Source organism: Doryrhamphus excisus, chromosome 8 (assembly GCF_030265055.1).
Source record: "Doryrhamphus excisus isolate RoL2022-K1 chromosome 8, RoL_Dexc_1.0, whole genome shotgun sequence".
In the NCBI taxonomy this organism is placed as follows: Eukaryota; Metazoa; Chordata; class Actinopteri; order Syngnathiformes; family Syngnathidae; genus Doryrhamphus; species Doryrhamphus excisus.
The window spans coordinates 5,685,324-5,701,016 of record NC_080473.1 but is presented as its reverse complement, the minus strand read 5'-3'; the positions used below and the strand labels follow the sequence as shown (position 1 = coordinate 5,701,016).

Below are 15,693 nucleotides of genomic sequence, written 5' to 3'. Positions count from 1 at the left end.
CCCACGCATGCACGGGGAGAATGCAAACTCCGAACCCAAGTCTTCCCAATCTCATGACTTGGCCACCGTGAAGCTGTAACAAACCAAAAATTATCAAATTGAAACAAAGTATAAAAAAATGTAATAAACTTTGAGACATTTTTTGTGTGTTTGCAAGCGAAAAGAAGAAAAGCTCTGGCTTGCTTAGCAGAGAAATTGACTTTTAGACCCCAAAATAACACCACTCATCTTGTTCAGACATTTTTGTGTAGATTTACAGCTCCAAAGTGTTTTAAAAGCTGCAATATGACCTCGTCTCCATCTCGAGTATCACAGCTCAAACATGAAAGCATTTATGTATTATTTATCACAAATATTCACTTTCCTGTGAGTGTTTGTATGTTTACACATCCTCACCTCTTCTTCCTTCTGGCCCCAACACCCCGGCTATGGTTCTGCTTGGAAACAACCAGTAGCGGATATGGTTACAGCAACCATCACTGTCCCTGTGGGGTGTCACATTGCTTCACTGATGCCTGACTTGATTGCTATCATAATCACACTTCCCCCTTTGCTCTTATCGCTTACCTACTAAATAAACCATTCCTGCTCAAAGATAGATTACAACCTCAAAATTTGTGAAGACTTTTTGAAGACTACATTAGTACTTTTGTGACAATAAAAGAGAATCAATGCGACTGTGCCGCATATCATTACTACTATTACTAGACAATCAAAGCACATTGTATCTTTATACAGTTCTTACTTTGGCTCTACATTGGTTGTTATATGCACACAATGAAGTGCGCCTGTCGCAGCTATTGAGGGTATAATGTAATACAAAAGAATGTTTGGTCACAGGAAGACAAGCTTTGCTGTTCAACCATTAAACGAACCAAGGGGCCGGCATTGGAGAACACTGAAGGGTGTGAAGTGACAGTCAGCACATCTGCTTTCATAAATAATGCAGCTAGTCTTCAAACGGCAGTTTGTCGCGTATTGACAGTTGGCGACCTGAGATCAAGCCGAACATAAGATGCCGCCAGGGGAGGAGAATGGTGACAGCGGGGTAAAGAGGAGTACTCTTGGCTGCATGTAAAGTGACACAATTGGATCTATGAATCAATGTTTTTTTTATTAAAATGAAAAATACAGAAGCTATCTGTAGGCAAATCAAAGCAGTTTGCTTGGGGTACTGACAAATCAAACAACAAAATCAAAATATATAAAAAAACAAAACAAAAACGACAGACCCTGCAGCTTGATCTACTGAACAGTTCATTTTCCTGTGATGAGAGGATTTCTCAGCACAACAATGACCGAATCCCCCCTAAGAAACATTTTGGAGATGTAGCGATCCTTATTCACAGGCTTGGACTTCTTCTTTCCTTTGCCACTCTTGGGAACCTCCGTCCACATCTCCTTCACATTCTCCAAAACCATGTTACAGTGCCTGGAACAACAACAACCACCATACATGTCTTATATCTGGGGAAAAAAACACAACTTAAAGCTGATCATCCCAAATTCATTTTTGGGGTACCTGTCAAAAGCCTTGACTCTCCCAAGGAGCTTCTTATTGTTCCGGCAGTTAATGAGGACTTGTGTGTTGTTCTTGACCGACTGAGTGAGCACAGACAGAGGGCCCGTGTTGAATTCCTCCTCTTCACGTTTCTGGAGCTCCTCAGGAGTCATTTCGGACTTGGGTTTAGTTAAGAGACTCCTTCAAAGACAAAAACGGCAAAAAGGTGTCAATAAATAAAACATTCTTTTACAACGGATATATAATTCGTAATCGTTCGAGCACTCGAATCTATGCAAAGCACAGTACGACAACATGGAAAGCTAGTAAAAATGCGTCCGTTAGCATCTGTGCTTACAACACAACGTACACCTTGTGTCGCTAATATAAAACTACCTCTGTATGTAATTTATACAATAAAAACACAAAATTAAGGTGGTTAATCACACTACTTTATAGCTGATAGGAAGTGAATAAAGAGCATACAAAGGGGTGTGCTAGCTCCGGCTAACTAGCCTCGCTTCATACTGCTAGCCAACCAACTTCGAAAATTACAAGCGGCTTAGCTGCGATTAGATACATCACTCGATTACTTAGATGGGATGCAATACTTTCGAAAAATACTCACATGATTGCTGATATTTCGTTCAAGTAGTAGTCCTCACGTCGCCTGCGTAGCGCCAACGATTTCGATTAGCGTGGAGACACAAGTACTTCCGGGATTTCCAGGTCTTATTTTCAGCTACTTCCGGGTTGTTTTAGTAGGCCATTCTGTATTACGTATGCAAAACGATTATAAGCGGAGTACTGTAGTGGCAAACTTTTAAATATACAGCATCACACGAATTTTTAATATTTGTTGTAATAAGAGATAATATATAGACTAAACCCCAATTATAAACGCAAACAAAAAATTGGATTAAATATACTTTATTAGGCATTGCGATACAGTGACACAAATGTCTCATGCAGGTTTATTGTAAAGGTTTTGGGTACAATTTGTTCAGGCAAGACTTAAATCTTGCTAATGGTGTGGTGTAGATAATGTTTTGAAAAATCACAGTACTATATGACAACACATACAGCACATAGACACTAATGCAGAAGAACAGCAATTTTCTCGGTGCATTTTATGCATAAAATGTACACCTGCCATATGCACCAGGTATCTAAGCAATTTTCTTATTTTACGAACTTTCTCCTCCAAAGCAACATTTTTAACGGACATGAACACTTTGGTAATTATTACCTACTGATGACGTTGCATTGGATACAGTTATGTAATGCAGCGTCTAATAACACCATGTTACATGTTCATTTAAGTGTTTTGTTCATGCTATTTTAGAAGTATATATTCCCAGGTTAAATAGGATATGTATGGGTGACTGGGTGGCAGTAACTTCGGAAGTCACCCCCGCACTCCCCCATGTCCATGGTGCAGCCATCACGGCATGGGTTGCATGGTATTTGCTGCGAGTAGAAGCCGAGGGGACGTTGATCCTGCAGAGACCAGGTGCATGCTGTAGGGGTGGATGTGGAGAAAGACCCGCAGCCGGTTCCGGACTGTCCGCGGCAGCCGAGTACGCCGGAAGACGTCGCATAGTGCGCCTGCGTGATTCCGCTAGCACCGGGTGGTCGTGTCCCGTGCAGAAGCTGCACGGCGTGGCGTGAGAAGCCTGGTTGCGAGCCTGCTTCATGGGTGCGCACTAGTGGTGCCGGGAGCGGCACCGGCCAGTAAAATGAGCTGCTGGTGGACACTACACGAATCTGCGCTCCTTTGGCTGCAAACTTGGTTCCTCCTGTATTCCTGCTCTTGCGCCGGAGCTTCCCTGAGATGGCCCCGATGAAGACATCCTCGCTGCAGGAGTCCAGCATCCAGTAGCTGCCTTTACCCGGGTCGTTGTAGTGGCGAGGTATTTTGACAAAACACTTGTTCAGACTCAAGTTGTGCCTTATGGAGTTCTGCCATCCCCGTCTGTTGTTCCTATAGAAAGGGAAGTTGTGCATGATGAACTCATAGATGCCACTCAGAGTGAGTCGTCCTGCAGGACTCTGGCGGATGGCCATCATGATGAGAGCGTTGTAACTAAAAGGAGGCTTCTCTGCTTTTTCTTTATTTCTCACAATCTTCTCACAAGTGAAAAGTTGTTTCGTTCTCTGCTCCTTCTGCTCATCGTTCCACAAGAGGCTGCTGATGCTGAAGGACGACTTGTTGCAAAAACCATGTCCAACCTTGGAGGTCTGCATCCTTGTGAGGACAAAAAAAATGACACAGTGGCTCGTCTGCTGCGTTCAGAGTGATCAGCCGGAGTGTTTGAGGAGCCCAAGAGATCCTCTTTCTAATGCGCATGACCACAGCAGGACACTTGTTGACCATCTCGTAGTACATGCTAGCATAAAGACAGTATAGTCACCATGTCGTATCCTGTCAACAGTACTTCCTTAAATAATGAATACACTTAATGTGAAACAACTCATTCTTTTAATAACACAAACATAGGGGAATGACTGCTGCTTTAAAAAAAAAACCTAAAATTAATAACATAATATTTACAAGATATAAAATTACAAGACCTTCTAATGGCAGACAAACAGCTTTATTCTGTCCATCTGTGTCCACAGTGTGGGGCCGTGCAGACATAATACAGTCTCATAGCATCCTGTGTTGGGAAGAACACTCAAAATTAGATATCATGTACAGTATCACAATATATGCCACTTCACATCATCAGTGTGTTCATGATACTGTATATGTTCATAAACGTTGGTATACAGTATTAGCATCATTACCTCCGCCTTCATACTGTGGGACTGGAAGAACACTGCCTCCTTGTGGCCACATCTAGGGAGAGACCAAAATGTTTATTTAATGGTCTTTTAAAATGATATTGGATCCCAATGAGCACTATAATAAGTTTCTTTTAACAAAATACTGCATAAATCTAAAGTTGTGTACAGGGTAAATCTGCATTCTTCTCCTCTTGGCCGAAACGCTCGGATTCCTGTTCCCACAACCATGTCACAAGAGATGGCTGCTACTTTAAACATAGCAGGCTACCAAGCTAAGTAGTTAGCCTCCAATGTATTCATTCTAAACTTAAGGAAAGGTTTAAATGGGGAGGGAAAAAATAAGACGAAAACATACCACTTCCACACACAATGGAGGTACAGCTTTTTTGACTATATTATGTCGGACATGCCTTGGCATGCAGTGTGAAGGTAATCTGTGTCATGTCCCATCAATGTAACATTACTAATGTGTTGTGACCAGAATACTACATATAACTTATCTTTCAATATTTTTATACTAATATCCAACCACAGATCATAATTTATTAAACTATTAATTTTCGAAAAACTGCAATAGAGTGATGGAACAATGTTTGAACGGTTCCATTGCAAGGGATGACTGTATCCTGATTTACGGCTCTGATGGAGCTAATTTGCTGGATCTCTGTGAAAACTAAGATTGTTTGCAGGTTGTGTGGCTTGGCAAGAGAAACAAATGACTTACTTTGGGCAGGGATGGTCCTCTGTTCTCGGCAAAGTTGGATCCTGAGATACGTCTGCAATGATTTGGGTCAACTCACTGCACAAAGATACATGTTGACAAATGGTTATTCAGTTGAAAAAATGATTCGTTGAACACAGGTCAGAGAGCAAAGCAGACACAAACAAGAGTGTAATATCACGTAATATTCATACTTACTCAACCTCGTGGGTAATTTTATTGACATAAATACAACTGTTGTCTGCTTCTTGCTGGTAGTCACAATTCCTGCACTGTGGAAACAAAGACAGGCAGAGAGAGAGATGTTCAAAACAGAGTAATCCAATCCTAAATAATCAGTATCAAAAGTGTCAATGTTTTTCCTGGTGTGCAATGTGTGTTATAACGAAATTCATTATTTCAGTCGTGACTTTGTCCTTTTTATACAGATGTATATATCTCAACAGTGGAATTTCCCCAGTGTTAGATAAATAAGGTTTCAGTTTAATAAATGCAGCTATTTTCAAAAATTCACCCCGGTTATTTCTGATATGCATGACCAACGTGTATTTTAATTCATTACATAAATAGGCTATATTAAACATTTTATGTTTTTTATTGTACTGCACAGTTTTCCCAAAAAATAGCAATACAACGACCTGTAGCATTAACTCATAAACTTACCGCATACAGCAATATACGATTCTCCTTGTCTTCTTTTGGGTACAACATGTTGTTACTGGAAAAAAACGGCTTCATTGAGATGGGTCATCAATTCAAACGTGTGATTTGTGACATTACCGCATTTTGCAGTGCATCACTTAAAGCTAGCAGTGTAGCTATCACGTTTTCTTACATTGCTAGCCAGCTAGCTAGTTTCATTCACGCAAAGGCCCTCGTCGCAAACTCACCATTCTTGACAAAACCGGATCCCCACGAATCCAGGCTCATATGTTCCAGTTTCCAAATCCATTACAATGATTACTGATTGATAATAAACAACAAAATGATACTAAAACCGTGATTTCCCGGTAAGTTCCGCAGTGAACGCGTAAGACTACCACAACTCTTTTAAAAACAGTGAGCGCGCATGCGCATTTTTTTGACACCACATTGTTTTTGAAACAGCGCCTTGCAGTGGTCGGAGGTACTACTGCAACCGAACGTATTTGTTTTCTTGAACTGTCATGAATTAATGAGGTCAGTACAAAATATACATCGTTCCACGCTATACTGCTTATATCCATCAAAACACAAAACAGTTTCTTAAGAATAAAACAATAAAGGTTATTGTACAAATTAATTAAATTGCAAGATTTGGCCACAAGATGTCGTTTTGTTCATGGAATATTTTCACACACTGTGTAATGTGGCTTATTAGTGCTTTAAGTGCAATTTGTTCACATGGAAAAAAAAGTTGGTACATTATTATAAAAATAAAAATAAACATATAAATGTCCTGTAAAAATACAATAGGTAAGTGTTGGGTAATTAAACGTCAGTACTAGAATGGAGGGGCATCATGAATTGAAACTGTATTTGAACTGTTTACCAATCAGTATTTTTGGGTGTTCTTCCATTTTTTATTGCTTTCATCCCAAAGTTCTGCAAAAGTAGAATGCTACTACTATTACCCTGTTGTTCAAGGCATAACTTGCAGAAAGGATAGTTATTATGTATAAATAAATATATAGAGTGTATTATATATGTATGCTTCTCTCTCCCCCTCCAAGCCTGAGCCCTTGATCCCTGAGCTAATTCCACAAATCGGCCAAATCTAAATCCACTGATGGAGCAACAGCACACGCAGTTCACAACTGAGATTGCTGGAACTGAGGAGACGTGGTATAGGCAGTGTAAAATAACAGTCAGTTTGAGGAAATTAAACAATGAATAAGTTGCAACAAGTTTGTCCAACTTCCAGCAGTCCTGCAGACTCTGGAGTCAGCGCTGGCCTTCATCAACAGCACGCCGGACCCACCATCTGCGTGCCCTTGCTGCTGTACCAGCGACCCGGTGTGCCAACTCATCAGAGGAGGCTGTCAAACCCGGCTGACTGACGTCACCCCTCAAGCCTGTGTAATCGAAAGAGACGCTAATCCCGCTCCTCTCCAAAGCCCGATAGTGGGGGCAGGCCGGGAGAGGCAGCACGACTGAAGCAGGGGGCATGAGGAGCGAAGTTCAAAGGGAGCGCGTGGTGACAAAGTTGGACAACTGAAGCGAGCTTCCTGATCTTTAAGGTCTTTGTAAGGGTGTGTGGGACACCCTCATCTGGGCTTAGTCCTGGAGACCAAAAGCCTTGCTGAGAGCTCTGCAGAGCGGGAATGTGGTGGGAGCTGCTCACCTTCTTCTGCACCTCCCAGCATGCAACCCGTGTTCTTCGTGGAAGAACCGGTATTCACGACTGTGAATCTGTGCCGGGTGGGAGAAGAAGACAACTACCTGACAGCAAATGAGGGGTAAGAGGAGGCTTATTGTTTTGCATTCATGACCTTTCTTGACCCCAAATTGGGAAGATCATCCTTTATGCAACAGCTTAATGTTGTTGTTGTTGCTTTTCTAATAATATAAAAATAACAATATTATATATTATGCTTTTGTGTGTGACAAAACATTACATTAATTTAAAGAATAATATAATTTGTCAATGTAAAATGTACAATTTGTAGTATTATTATTGGCACATTATTAATATGTAATCATAAGTAAAAAAGGAATCAAACGTTTAAGTATAGCTTATTATTTTTGATTTTATTATAATAAAATGTATGTTAATATCTTTCATTAATATACTTTGATATACTGCAATATATTATTTTTCCTTTTTCTTACTTGGAACAACTTCAATGCATAGTTAATGCAATATAGATCTATTTTACTTAAATGATTGTGTTTTTTTTGGATATTTTGGTAGGTGTGAATAAAGTTTCTGAACTTCTGGAATTGATACTATTTTTTTACACATTTTTTTCATTAAATTGTGACACATTATACTTTGTATTGAGAGCTTTGCTGTGATTTAAGTGCTTATTTGGTATTTTTGTTGAATCAGATGACATAGTGGAAAGAGAGAGGTGTTCAGAGAGAGTGTACATGAGAGGGATTACATGGCGGCTAAGCTTCTTCATAATAGCGCCTGTAAGTTTCCATCCCAGGTGGCGTACAAACAGCTTAGTGTGACACACTTGTCATCTGCAGGACAATATCGTAAAATTGGTTTTTGGTCAGATTGTGCACAAGTGGGTCAAAAACGGTGGCAGCATCCGCCCACCCAAAGCTGATCTGGTTGGGATGAAAGTGGGATGGCCGTCCAGGTTTTGGCCTTGTTTGTCTTCATTTGTCATATAATAAGATTTAGCCTCATGTATGGTGTTCACCAGGGCCGTCACTCGGTTCTGAGGACAGGGGTGGCTTGCCCCCCTGGAGATGCACAGGATATGAATGAATGTAAAAAATCAGAAAAGCAAATAAGGAAGAAGAACCGGGATATAACTTTCCCACTTTTGGACAGATTTAGATTTGTTTTAGGCCACCATTAATTTTAGACAAGAACACACAATCTGCACTGCAAAACCGCTGCTCAAGCTCTGCAACCATTCTGTCCAGTGGACAGTGATCAATGATATAATAATCATTATTAAAGCGTTAGAAAATGAATGAATGAATGAATATTATTAATTAGCCTATTAATATTACTATCATCATTATTCTTCCTCTGATTATTACTTCTACTACTACTACTAGTAGTAGTAGTAGGCTAGTATTAGCCTGCATATTGGCTTGCTTATTAGCCTGCTTTTGCCCTATTGTCAGAGATTTTTTTTGAGTAAAAAATAAAAAAAATAGAAAATATCAAATTATTTAGGGGGGCTTAAGAACATTTTAGGGGGACTGAAGCCCCCCTAAAAATAGGCCTAATGACGCCACTGGTGTTCACACAGAAGCTCAGCTTGAGCAAGAAAAAAAGTCCACATTAAAATTAGTAAATTAATGAAGTAATTGACCATTATTATGTTTCTTATTGTGGCTGCACTACTACATTGTATCATACTGAGCGATGTTTCTAATGGTATATTGCAGCCATTTTTAGCTTGCTTGCTTTTTTGTTGTACTTTCCACATATTTTAACTATTCATGGGGGATTTGGTGGTCAGCATGGAAGTGGCAGTGATAGAAGTGTCATGATCTGGCCAACAGGGAGAGCTGTTTGACTAAAACTGATGTTAGCTTGTCAACATTTAGCCCTCCACCAGGGTCTGGGATTGACTGTATTATCATCAAAAATATATAATTAAAAAAATATATTTTTATATATAGTGAGGAAAAGTGGTAAAAAATGAATGAATGAATGAATGAATGAATGAATGAATATTTAAATGGGCTTCAAGGCGGTCGAGTGGTTAGCACAGAGGACTCTCAGCTAGGAGACCTGAGTTTGTTTGCACCCTGGGGCATCTCTGTGTGGAGTTTGCATGTTCTTCCTGTGTAGGTTTTCTCTGGGTACTCCGGTTTCCTCCCACATTCCAAAAACATGCTAGGTTAATTAGCGACTCCAAATTGTCCATAGGTATGAATGTGAGTGTGAATGGTTGTTTGTCTATATGTGCCCTGTGATTGGCTGGTGACCAGTCCAGGGTGTACCCCGCCTCTTGCCCGAAGACAGCTGTGATAGGCTCCAGCATGCCCACGACCCTCGTGAGAATAAGCGGTAGAAAATGAATGAATGAATTAATATTTAAATGAATTTTTTTTCTTTTAGTTGTATTTCACATTTTTCATTTATTGTTTTATAATGATTAGCATCATTTTGGCATCTTCCAAAGCAGATACCAACACTTATGTCAACGTTTTGCTGTTAATCTGCCGGAAAAATAACCTTATTGGATGACTAGAAAAATAATTCCAATTAGTAGTTGCATGACCAGGATGCCCATAATGTCACACAACAAAGTGTCAAAAGCAAAGGTCACATAAACAAAGTTACACTGGAGATGAGATTTGTCTTTCATTAGGGGGTAGACACGCTTAACAGATGATGTGTTACACCATGCCTATGAAAGTCAAGTGAGTAAAGAGGGGGGAGCAATTAAACAAAAAAGAGAAGACGTACGAATGGAGGGATGAAAAGAGGATTCGGACAGATCCTCGGTTTTTCTTAATCCTCTCTCAGCTTAAACAAATTGAAAATTGCTTGCACTGAGTTGGAATGAACGACCGTTTCCACCATGCATTGAATGCAACAGGGGTCTCCTCGTCGAGACAAAGACAACAGTGAGGACTTGGCATGTTTCTCATCCATTATCAACTTTGGGGAGTGGAGACAAATGGCGGGGGGAGACAGATGAATAATTGAGGACGGGGAAGCGCATGCGTTCAGCATGGCTCACTGTCGCTACGTGAAATAGGAGCAGCAACAGACATAATCCATTTTTGTGCAAAGCTCTGTAGGACTAATCTGCAGTGTGTGTGTTTGTGTGTTACAGGAGACGCCATGTAATAACACACACACACACACACACACACACACACACACACACACACACACACACACACACACACAGGCGTATTATTCACTTAGTCTGGCAGCTCCAGCAACGCAGGAGTGAAAATGTGACCAATCAGACGCCTGGGAACATGAAACACGTTTACAACAGCTGCGATTTAACTGGAAACACAAGGACCTTGATTTAAATATTTGACTTCACAATACACGTTGGATGTGAAGTAATGGATATACCTGCTTGCGCATCCTTGCTTGTGTGCAAAACCACCCAAAATTTCATTAAGTGAGGAATGCACTGTGCTTTTTTATGGGTTAGAGAAGGCATTTTCTTTCTTTCCAGTCCAGCTACGGACTCTTTCTGGCGGCTTCCAAAGGGCCCCTGGGATGACATTCCGTCCAATTACGTGTATGCAAAGGTTTTTAAACTTCATGTAAAAAAAAAAAGCACACATGACTTAAAGAAACAAGCTTGCAGTGTCTCAAGGCTTGTAAAGTTGTTCGAAGTTGTTTTTGGCTGGTCAGTTTACAATCAGCAGGGGATTAGTAATAGCTTAAAGCAAGAAAGAAAGGAGTGACTGTATTATCAAGTGTTTTTTTTTTTTTAAAGCTGTCTACTAATAGTCTAAATACAGTTTTGGTGCATAATGCAGAGGCATGGAGGAGCTCAGCGGTCAAGAATCGAACTGTGAAGATCTGCAAAGGAAGGAACAAAGACTACCCTTCCAGGTATTTTTATTTTTTTTATCACTGATGTAGAAGATTTTTATCTGACAGTTTCAAACTGTCAAAAGTGTCAAAAGACACTTTCAAAAGTGGAGTTTTTTGAAGTTCAGACAGTTAACTCCCAGTCACAGTGAACCAAAATAAAGTAAAACTACTCACCATTTGGGGTAACATAGCGTGAACAAGTGACGTTTTATAGTTATTTTCAATGATCTTCAAAGGTTAACAGTTAACCCACAGGTACAGTTAATTAACCATTGTATAATTAATAACAAAATTAAGTAAACCCTTCACCCTTTGATGTAATGTAATTTAAAGAGCAATGCTGACACCCAGTGGCCTGTTATATGTATTGTCGTTGCTGGTGGGTTCCTAATATTAAAGCTCATACAATGTACTTCCAGTTACAGCGTATAATAAAACCAAAATAAAGTAAAACCTCAAGATCCAATTGTGCAAAATGTAAATTCTTGCAATTTTTCAACTAGACTTAAAAAACCTTGAGCATTGGGGGAAGTCTCTGAGGTCAGTTAACTCCTAGTCACAATCAACCAGTACATTCTCAAACCAAAATTAAGTAAAACCACTCACCTTTTGATATAATGGAGAGAAAACAGGAAGGCGTCTGCACTGAGTGGACTTTTACAGGTTTGGGGCTGGATGTCTTTGGTCAAAGTTCACACATTCAACTCACAGTTACACTTCATTAATCACTGCACAATAAAACCAAAATAAAGCAAAACTACCCACCTCTTTATGCAATAGTAAACATATGAATGTGTATGATGAACATGCCTTGGCTTCAAATGTTTCAGTCTACTTCTCATCTTTGTGCAGATCTTCCCTGACCCGGTGGAGGTCGTTCTGGGTCCAGAGACGTCCTGGAACAGCTTAGGTGAGAACAACGAGAAGGAGCGCCTGCCCTCCATTGTTGTGGAGCCCACTGAGGTGAGCGAGGTGGAGAGCGGGGAGCTGCGCTGGCCCCCGGAGAGCATGGACATGGACGAGGAGGATGAAGAGGACCTCTTCCTGGAGCAATGCATCCCTCCTGCCAACATTGCAGACTGGGGAGAGGAGGATGAGGAGGAGGAGACGTCGGTTATCCTGAGTCAGCAGCAAGGCTTGACACTCATTGGTGAGTCAGACATGTCCTCATACACTCTTAAGAGAGCTATTTTTCGCCATTCAGTTTTTATCTTCAAGCCATTTTGGCTGTGTTGCATGAATGTAGATGACATTTGTATGTGTCATTTTTAATGACATGAATAGTAGGCCCTTGTAAATTAGCATTAAATAGCAACACAAATTCAATTTTTTCCCCTTGACCTAAAATGCGCATCAAAAAATATTAAAAACACTTTTGATCTCAAATTTCTCCCAAACACAATCCTTTATGTACATACTGTATTTTAATTTGGACTTCTGGCTTTCAATTTTTACATCTGTCTATTTTTTCCAATTCAAAGCATGCAGCAAAATATTCTCAGCATGTACTGTTTTATTCAAGGGTTCCGTGCTCCTGAAGTGAACTAGAATTAGTGTGTGTCGCTATTTATGTTGGATAATGGATTGTATGTAAGAACTTTTAAAAAGTTACCCATTAAGTCATTGTATGGTAATATCACCTCGTACTTTGGTACGTGACAAAATTCAAAAATAAAATTAGAATTAAAAAAATAATAAATTAATAAAATAAAGTAAAAAAAGAGAAAAAAAATATTAGGAAGGCAGGAAGTGAACAAATGTAACAGTTACTGATTGTAAAAGTGCCAGATGGAGGGGTAGGATTTAATAAGCTTTGCTTCTGCCTACTCCTTTTGGACATGTGGAACTGTGAACTGATTATGGGATGCACTCAATTGTAATCTGATGCATGTTCAAACAAAATAAAACCATTACCATTACCATTACCATTACCATTACCATTACCATTACCATTACCATTACCATTACCTTTACCATTACCATTACCCATCCATCCATCCATCCATCCATTTTCCTCCGCTTATCCGGGTCCGGGTCGCGGGGGCAGCAGTCTTAGAAGGGAAGCCCAGACTTCCCGGTCCCCGGCCACCTCCTCCAGCTCCACCGGGAGGACACCAAGGCGTTCCCAGGCCAGCTGTGAGACATAGTCCCTCCAGCGTGTCCTAGGTCTGCCCCGGGGCCTTTTCCCGGCTGGGCATGCCCGGAACACCTCCCCAGGGAGGCGTCCGGGAGGCATCCGGACTAGATGCCCGAGCCACCTCAACTGACTCCTCTCGATGTGAAGGAGAAGCGGCTCTACTCTGAGCCCCTCCCGGATGGCTGAGCTCCTCACCCTATCTCTTAGGGTGAGTCCAGCTACCCTACGGAGGAAACTCATTTCAGCCGCCTGTATCCGCGATCTCATTCTTTCGGTCATGACCCAAAGCTCATGACCATAGGTGAGGGTGGGAACATAGATCGACCGGAAAATTGAGAGCCTAGCCCTCCGGCTCAGCTCTCTTTTCACCACGACGGTCCGGTACAGCGACCGCATTACTGCCGAGGCTGCACCGATCCGTCTGTCGACCTCACGCTCCCACTTTCCCTCACTCGTGAACAAGACCCAGAGATACTTAAACTCCTCCACCTGGGGCAGGACCTCATTCCCAACGCGGAGAGAGCACTCCACCCTTTTCCGACTGAGAACCATGGCCTCTGATTTGGAGGTACTGAGTCTCATCCCAGCCGCTTCACACTCAGATGCAAACCGTCCCAGTAAACGCTGAAGGTCGCAGCCCGAAGAAGCCATAAGAACCACATCATCTGCAAATAGCAGAGATGAGATTCTAAGGCCCCCGAACTGGACTCCCTCAACACCTTGGCTGCGCCTAGAAATTCTGTCCATGAAAATTGTGAACAGAATCGGTGACAAAGGGCAGCCTTGGCGGAGACCAACGTTTACCGGAAACAGGCTCGACTTACTACTGGCAATGCGAACCAGACTCCTGCCCCGTTTATACAAGGACCGGATAGCACGTAGTAGCGCGCCACCAATCCCGTACTCCCGGAGCACCCCCCAAAGGACGCTACGAGGGACACGGTCGAATGCCTTTTCCAGGTCCACAAAGCACATGTAGACTGGTTGGGCAAACTCCCATGCACCCTCAAGCACCCTCGTGAGGGTGTAGAGCTGGTCCAGTGTTCCACGACCAGGACGAAAACCGCATTGGACCTCTTGTATCAGAGGTTCGGCCAACGGTCGTACCCTTCTCTCCAGCACCCTGGAATAGACTTTCCCAGGGAGGCTGAGGAGTGTGATCCCCCTGTAGTTGGAACACACCCTCTGGTCACCCTTCTTGAAAAGGGGGACCACCACCCCGGTCTGCCAATCCAAAGGTACTGTTCCCGACTTCCATGCAATGTTGAAGAGACGTGTCAGCCAAGACAGTCCCTCAACATCCAGAGCCTTTACCATTACCATTACCAAATATTGATATGCTGTATAATATTCTTACAGCTGGTTTTTGGAAGGAAATATTTTTGTTTTAAATCTGAGATAATAATTTGAAATTATTAACCCATCTCAATAAAAAGCAAATATATATTTTGCATATTATGTGTATGAGCTTGTACTTGTACCTTTCAAGCATGTTACAAACAGCGGTGGTCACATAACTCATATTCTTCTGTTTTGTAGACTTACAGTCAGATGCATTTCGAGATGACACACCCACGCTCCCTCCCAGCAGCGCTTCGGCTCTCAACTGAGACTTCTCATGACCCAAAAGTGACAGCGACTGAAATGAAAGACTAAAACTGCAGTGGTGAAAAAGGAAAATGTTTGACCCTGATTAAGCACTCAGAATTGCCATAAATGGGCTTATCTGCAGCCGCAGGAGCAGCACATAGCGACACACAAATGGAGATAAGCGCCCAAACACGGCCTACAACACGTTCACACAACATTTAACAGAAGACATGCTGGGGTGGGATTTCTTATTTTGGGCTCATTTTCTTGTACCGTTTACTCGTTTTCCCAAGGCAGCCTTTAGCTTGTTGGACTCTTATCATCAATCACTTTCACTGTTCACACTGGAGGACACACATCATTACACTTAGAGGCAGTCTTATCAATACACTATACTATTAAAACTAAATCTGTAATATACATGATTTATGTTTTCTTTTTGTTTGACACATGTCCAGTCATTTGAACCAAGAAAAAACAAGGCAGCTCTTGTTTGTGGAGCAGTATAGTTTGATGTAGTGTGTCTAGACTGACCTGTGAAGATATTGTATATAATAATATAATAAAGGCTTTTGTCCCACCACATAAATCCATCATTTTCACCCGCTCTTTTCAATCAAATTGTGTCTAAAACCATGCACAAAAATAAAATTTTTGTTCTTTTGTGGTTACTGCTTCCTGCATGGTGCATCTCCTCCACCACAGATGCTAGAAAAGTGGAGGTTTGCACTGGAAAGGAGAGGAATGAAGATTAGCCGCAGCAA

General features: G+C 41.4%; 4 protein-coding genes across 5 annotated transcripts; 1 reads left to right on the top strand and 3 right to left on the bottom strand.

The window, feature by feature from the left end:
- Window positions 1–1,095: 1,095 nt before the first annotated feature.
- On the bottom strand, window positions 1,096–2,276 carry snrpd2 (small nuclear ribonucleoprotein D2 polypeptide). Its single transcript, XM_058080162.1, has 3 exons — window positions 2,130–2,276; window positions 1,523–1,702; window positions 1,096–1,432 (listed from the first exon to the last, which is right to left on the bottom strand). Coding segments are annotated over exons 1-3 (357 nt in total). The 5' UTR covers window positions 2,132–2,276; the 3' UTR covers window positions 1,096–1,257.
- A 587-nt stretch (window positions 2,277–2,863) lies between these two features.
- On the bottom strand, window positions 2,864–3,823 carry LOC131134852 (forkhead box protein G1-like). The gene has a single exon (XM_058080512.1). The coding sequence runs from the start codon at window positions 3,746–3,748 to the stop codon at window positions 2,864–2,866; it is 885 nt and encodes a 294-aa protein (XP_057936495.1). The 5' UTR covers window positions 3,749–3,823.
- Window positions 3,824–3,972: 149 nt separating this feature from the next.
- polr2i (RNA polymerase II subunit I) lies at window positions 3,973–6,095 on the bottom strand. Its single transcript, XM_058080142.1, has 6 exons — window positions 5,903–6,095; window positions 5,676–5,730; window positions 5,211–5,284; window positions 5,016–5,090; window positions 4,292–4,343; window positions 3,973–4,161 (listed from the first exon to the last, which is right to left on the bottom strand). Exons 1-6 carry the CDS (start codon window positions 5,962–5,964, stop codon window positions 4,099–4,101), a joined length of 381 nt encoding a protein of 126 aa, XP_057936125.1. The 5' UTR covers window positions 5,965–6,095; the 3' UTR covers window positions 3,973–4,098.
- A 987-nt stretch (window positions 6,096–7,082) lies between these two features.
- lbhl (LBH regulator of WNT signaling pathway, like) lies at window positions 7,083–15,514 on the top strand. 2 transcript variants are annotated; one of them, XM_058080186.1, is made up of 4 exons: window positions 7,083–7,450; window positions 11,127–11,220; window positions 12,055–12,352; window positions 14,879–15,514. In XM_058080186.1, exons 2-4 carry the CDS (start codon window positions 11,149–11,151, stop codon window positions 14,947–14,949), a joined length of 441 nt encoding a protein of 146 aa, XP_057936169.1. In that variant the 5' UTR covers window positions 7,083–7,450; window positions 11,127–11,148; the 3' UTR covers window positions 14,950–15,514. The 2 variants fall into 2 exon arrangements, with proteins under 2 accessions (XP_057936169.1, XP_057936168.1); XM_058080185.1 differs by having other exon boundaries at window positions 7,096–7,450; window positions 11,145–11,220; window positions 14,879–15,510.
- The last annotated feature ends 179 nt before the right edge of the window (window positions 15,515–15,693 follow it).

Excerpts from the sequence above, each read along its gene's own strand:
- lbhl (XM_058080185.1), top strand. The coding sequence starts at position 7,356 with ATGCAACCCGTGTTCTTCGTGGAAGAACCGGTATTCACGACTGTGAAT. Across the intron at positions 11,221-12,054 it reads AACAAAGACTACCCTTCCAG|ATCTTCCCTGACCCGGTGGA; the intron begins GTATTTTTATTT and ends ATCTTTGTGCAG. Across the intron at positions 12,353-14,878 it reads GCAAGGCTTGACACTCATTG|ACTTACAGTCAGATGCATTT; the intron begins GTGAGTCAGACA and ends TCTGTTTTGTAG.
- snrpd2 (XM_058080162.1), bottom strand. Across the intron at positions 1,433-1,522 it reads AGAGTCAAGGCTTTTGACAG|GCACTGTAACATGGTTTTGG; the intron begins GTACCCCAAAAA and ends TTGTTGTTCCAG.
- LOC131134852 (XM_058080512.1), bottom strand. The coding sequence starts at position 3,748 with ATGCAGACCTCCAAGGTTGGACATGGTTTTTGCAACAAGTCGTCCTTC.
- polr2i (XM_058080142.1), bottom strand. The coding sequence starts at position 5,964 with ATGGATTTGGAAACTGGAACATATGAGCCTGGATTCGTGGGGATCCGG. Across the intron at positions 5,731-5,902 it reads ATCCGGTTTTGTCAAGAATG|TAACAACATGTTGTACCCAA; the intron begins GTGAGTTTGCGA and ends GTTTTTTTCCAG. Across the intron at positions 4,162-4,291 it reads CCCACAGTATGAAGGCGGAG|GATGCTATGAGACTGTATTA; the intron begins GTAATGATGCTA and ends TTCCCAACACAG.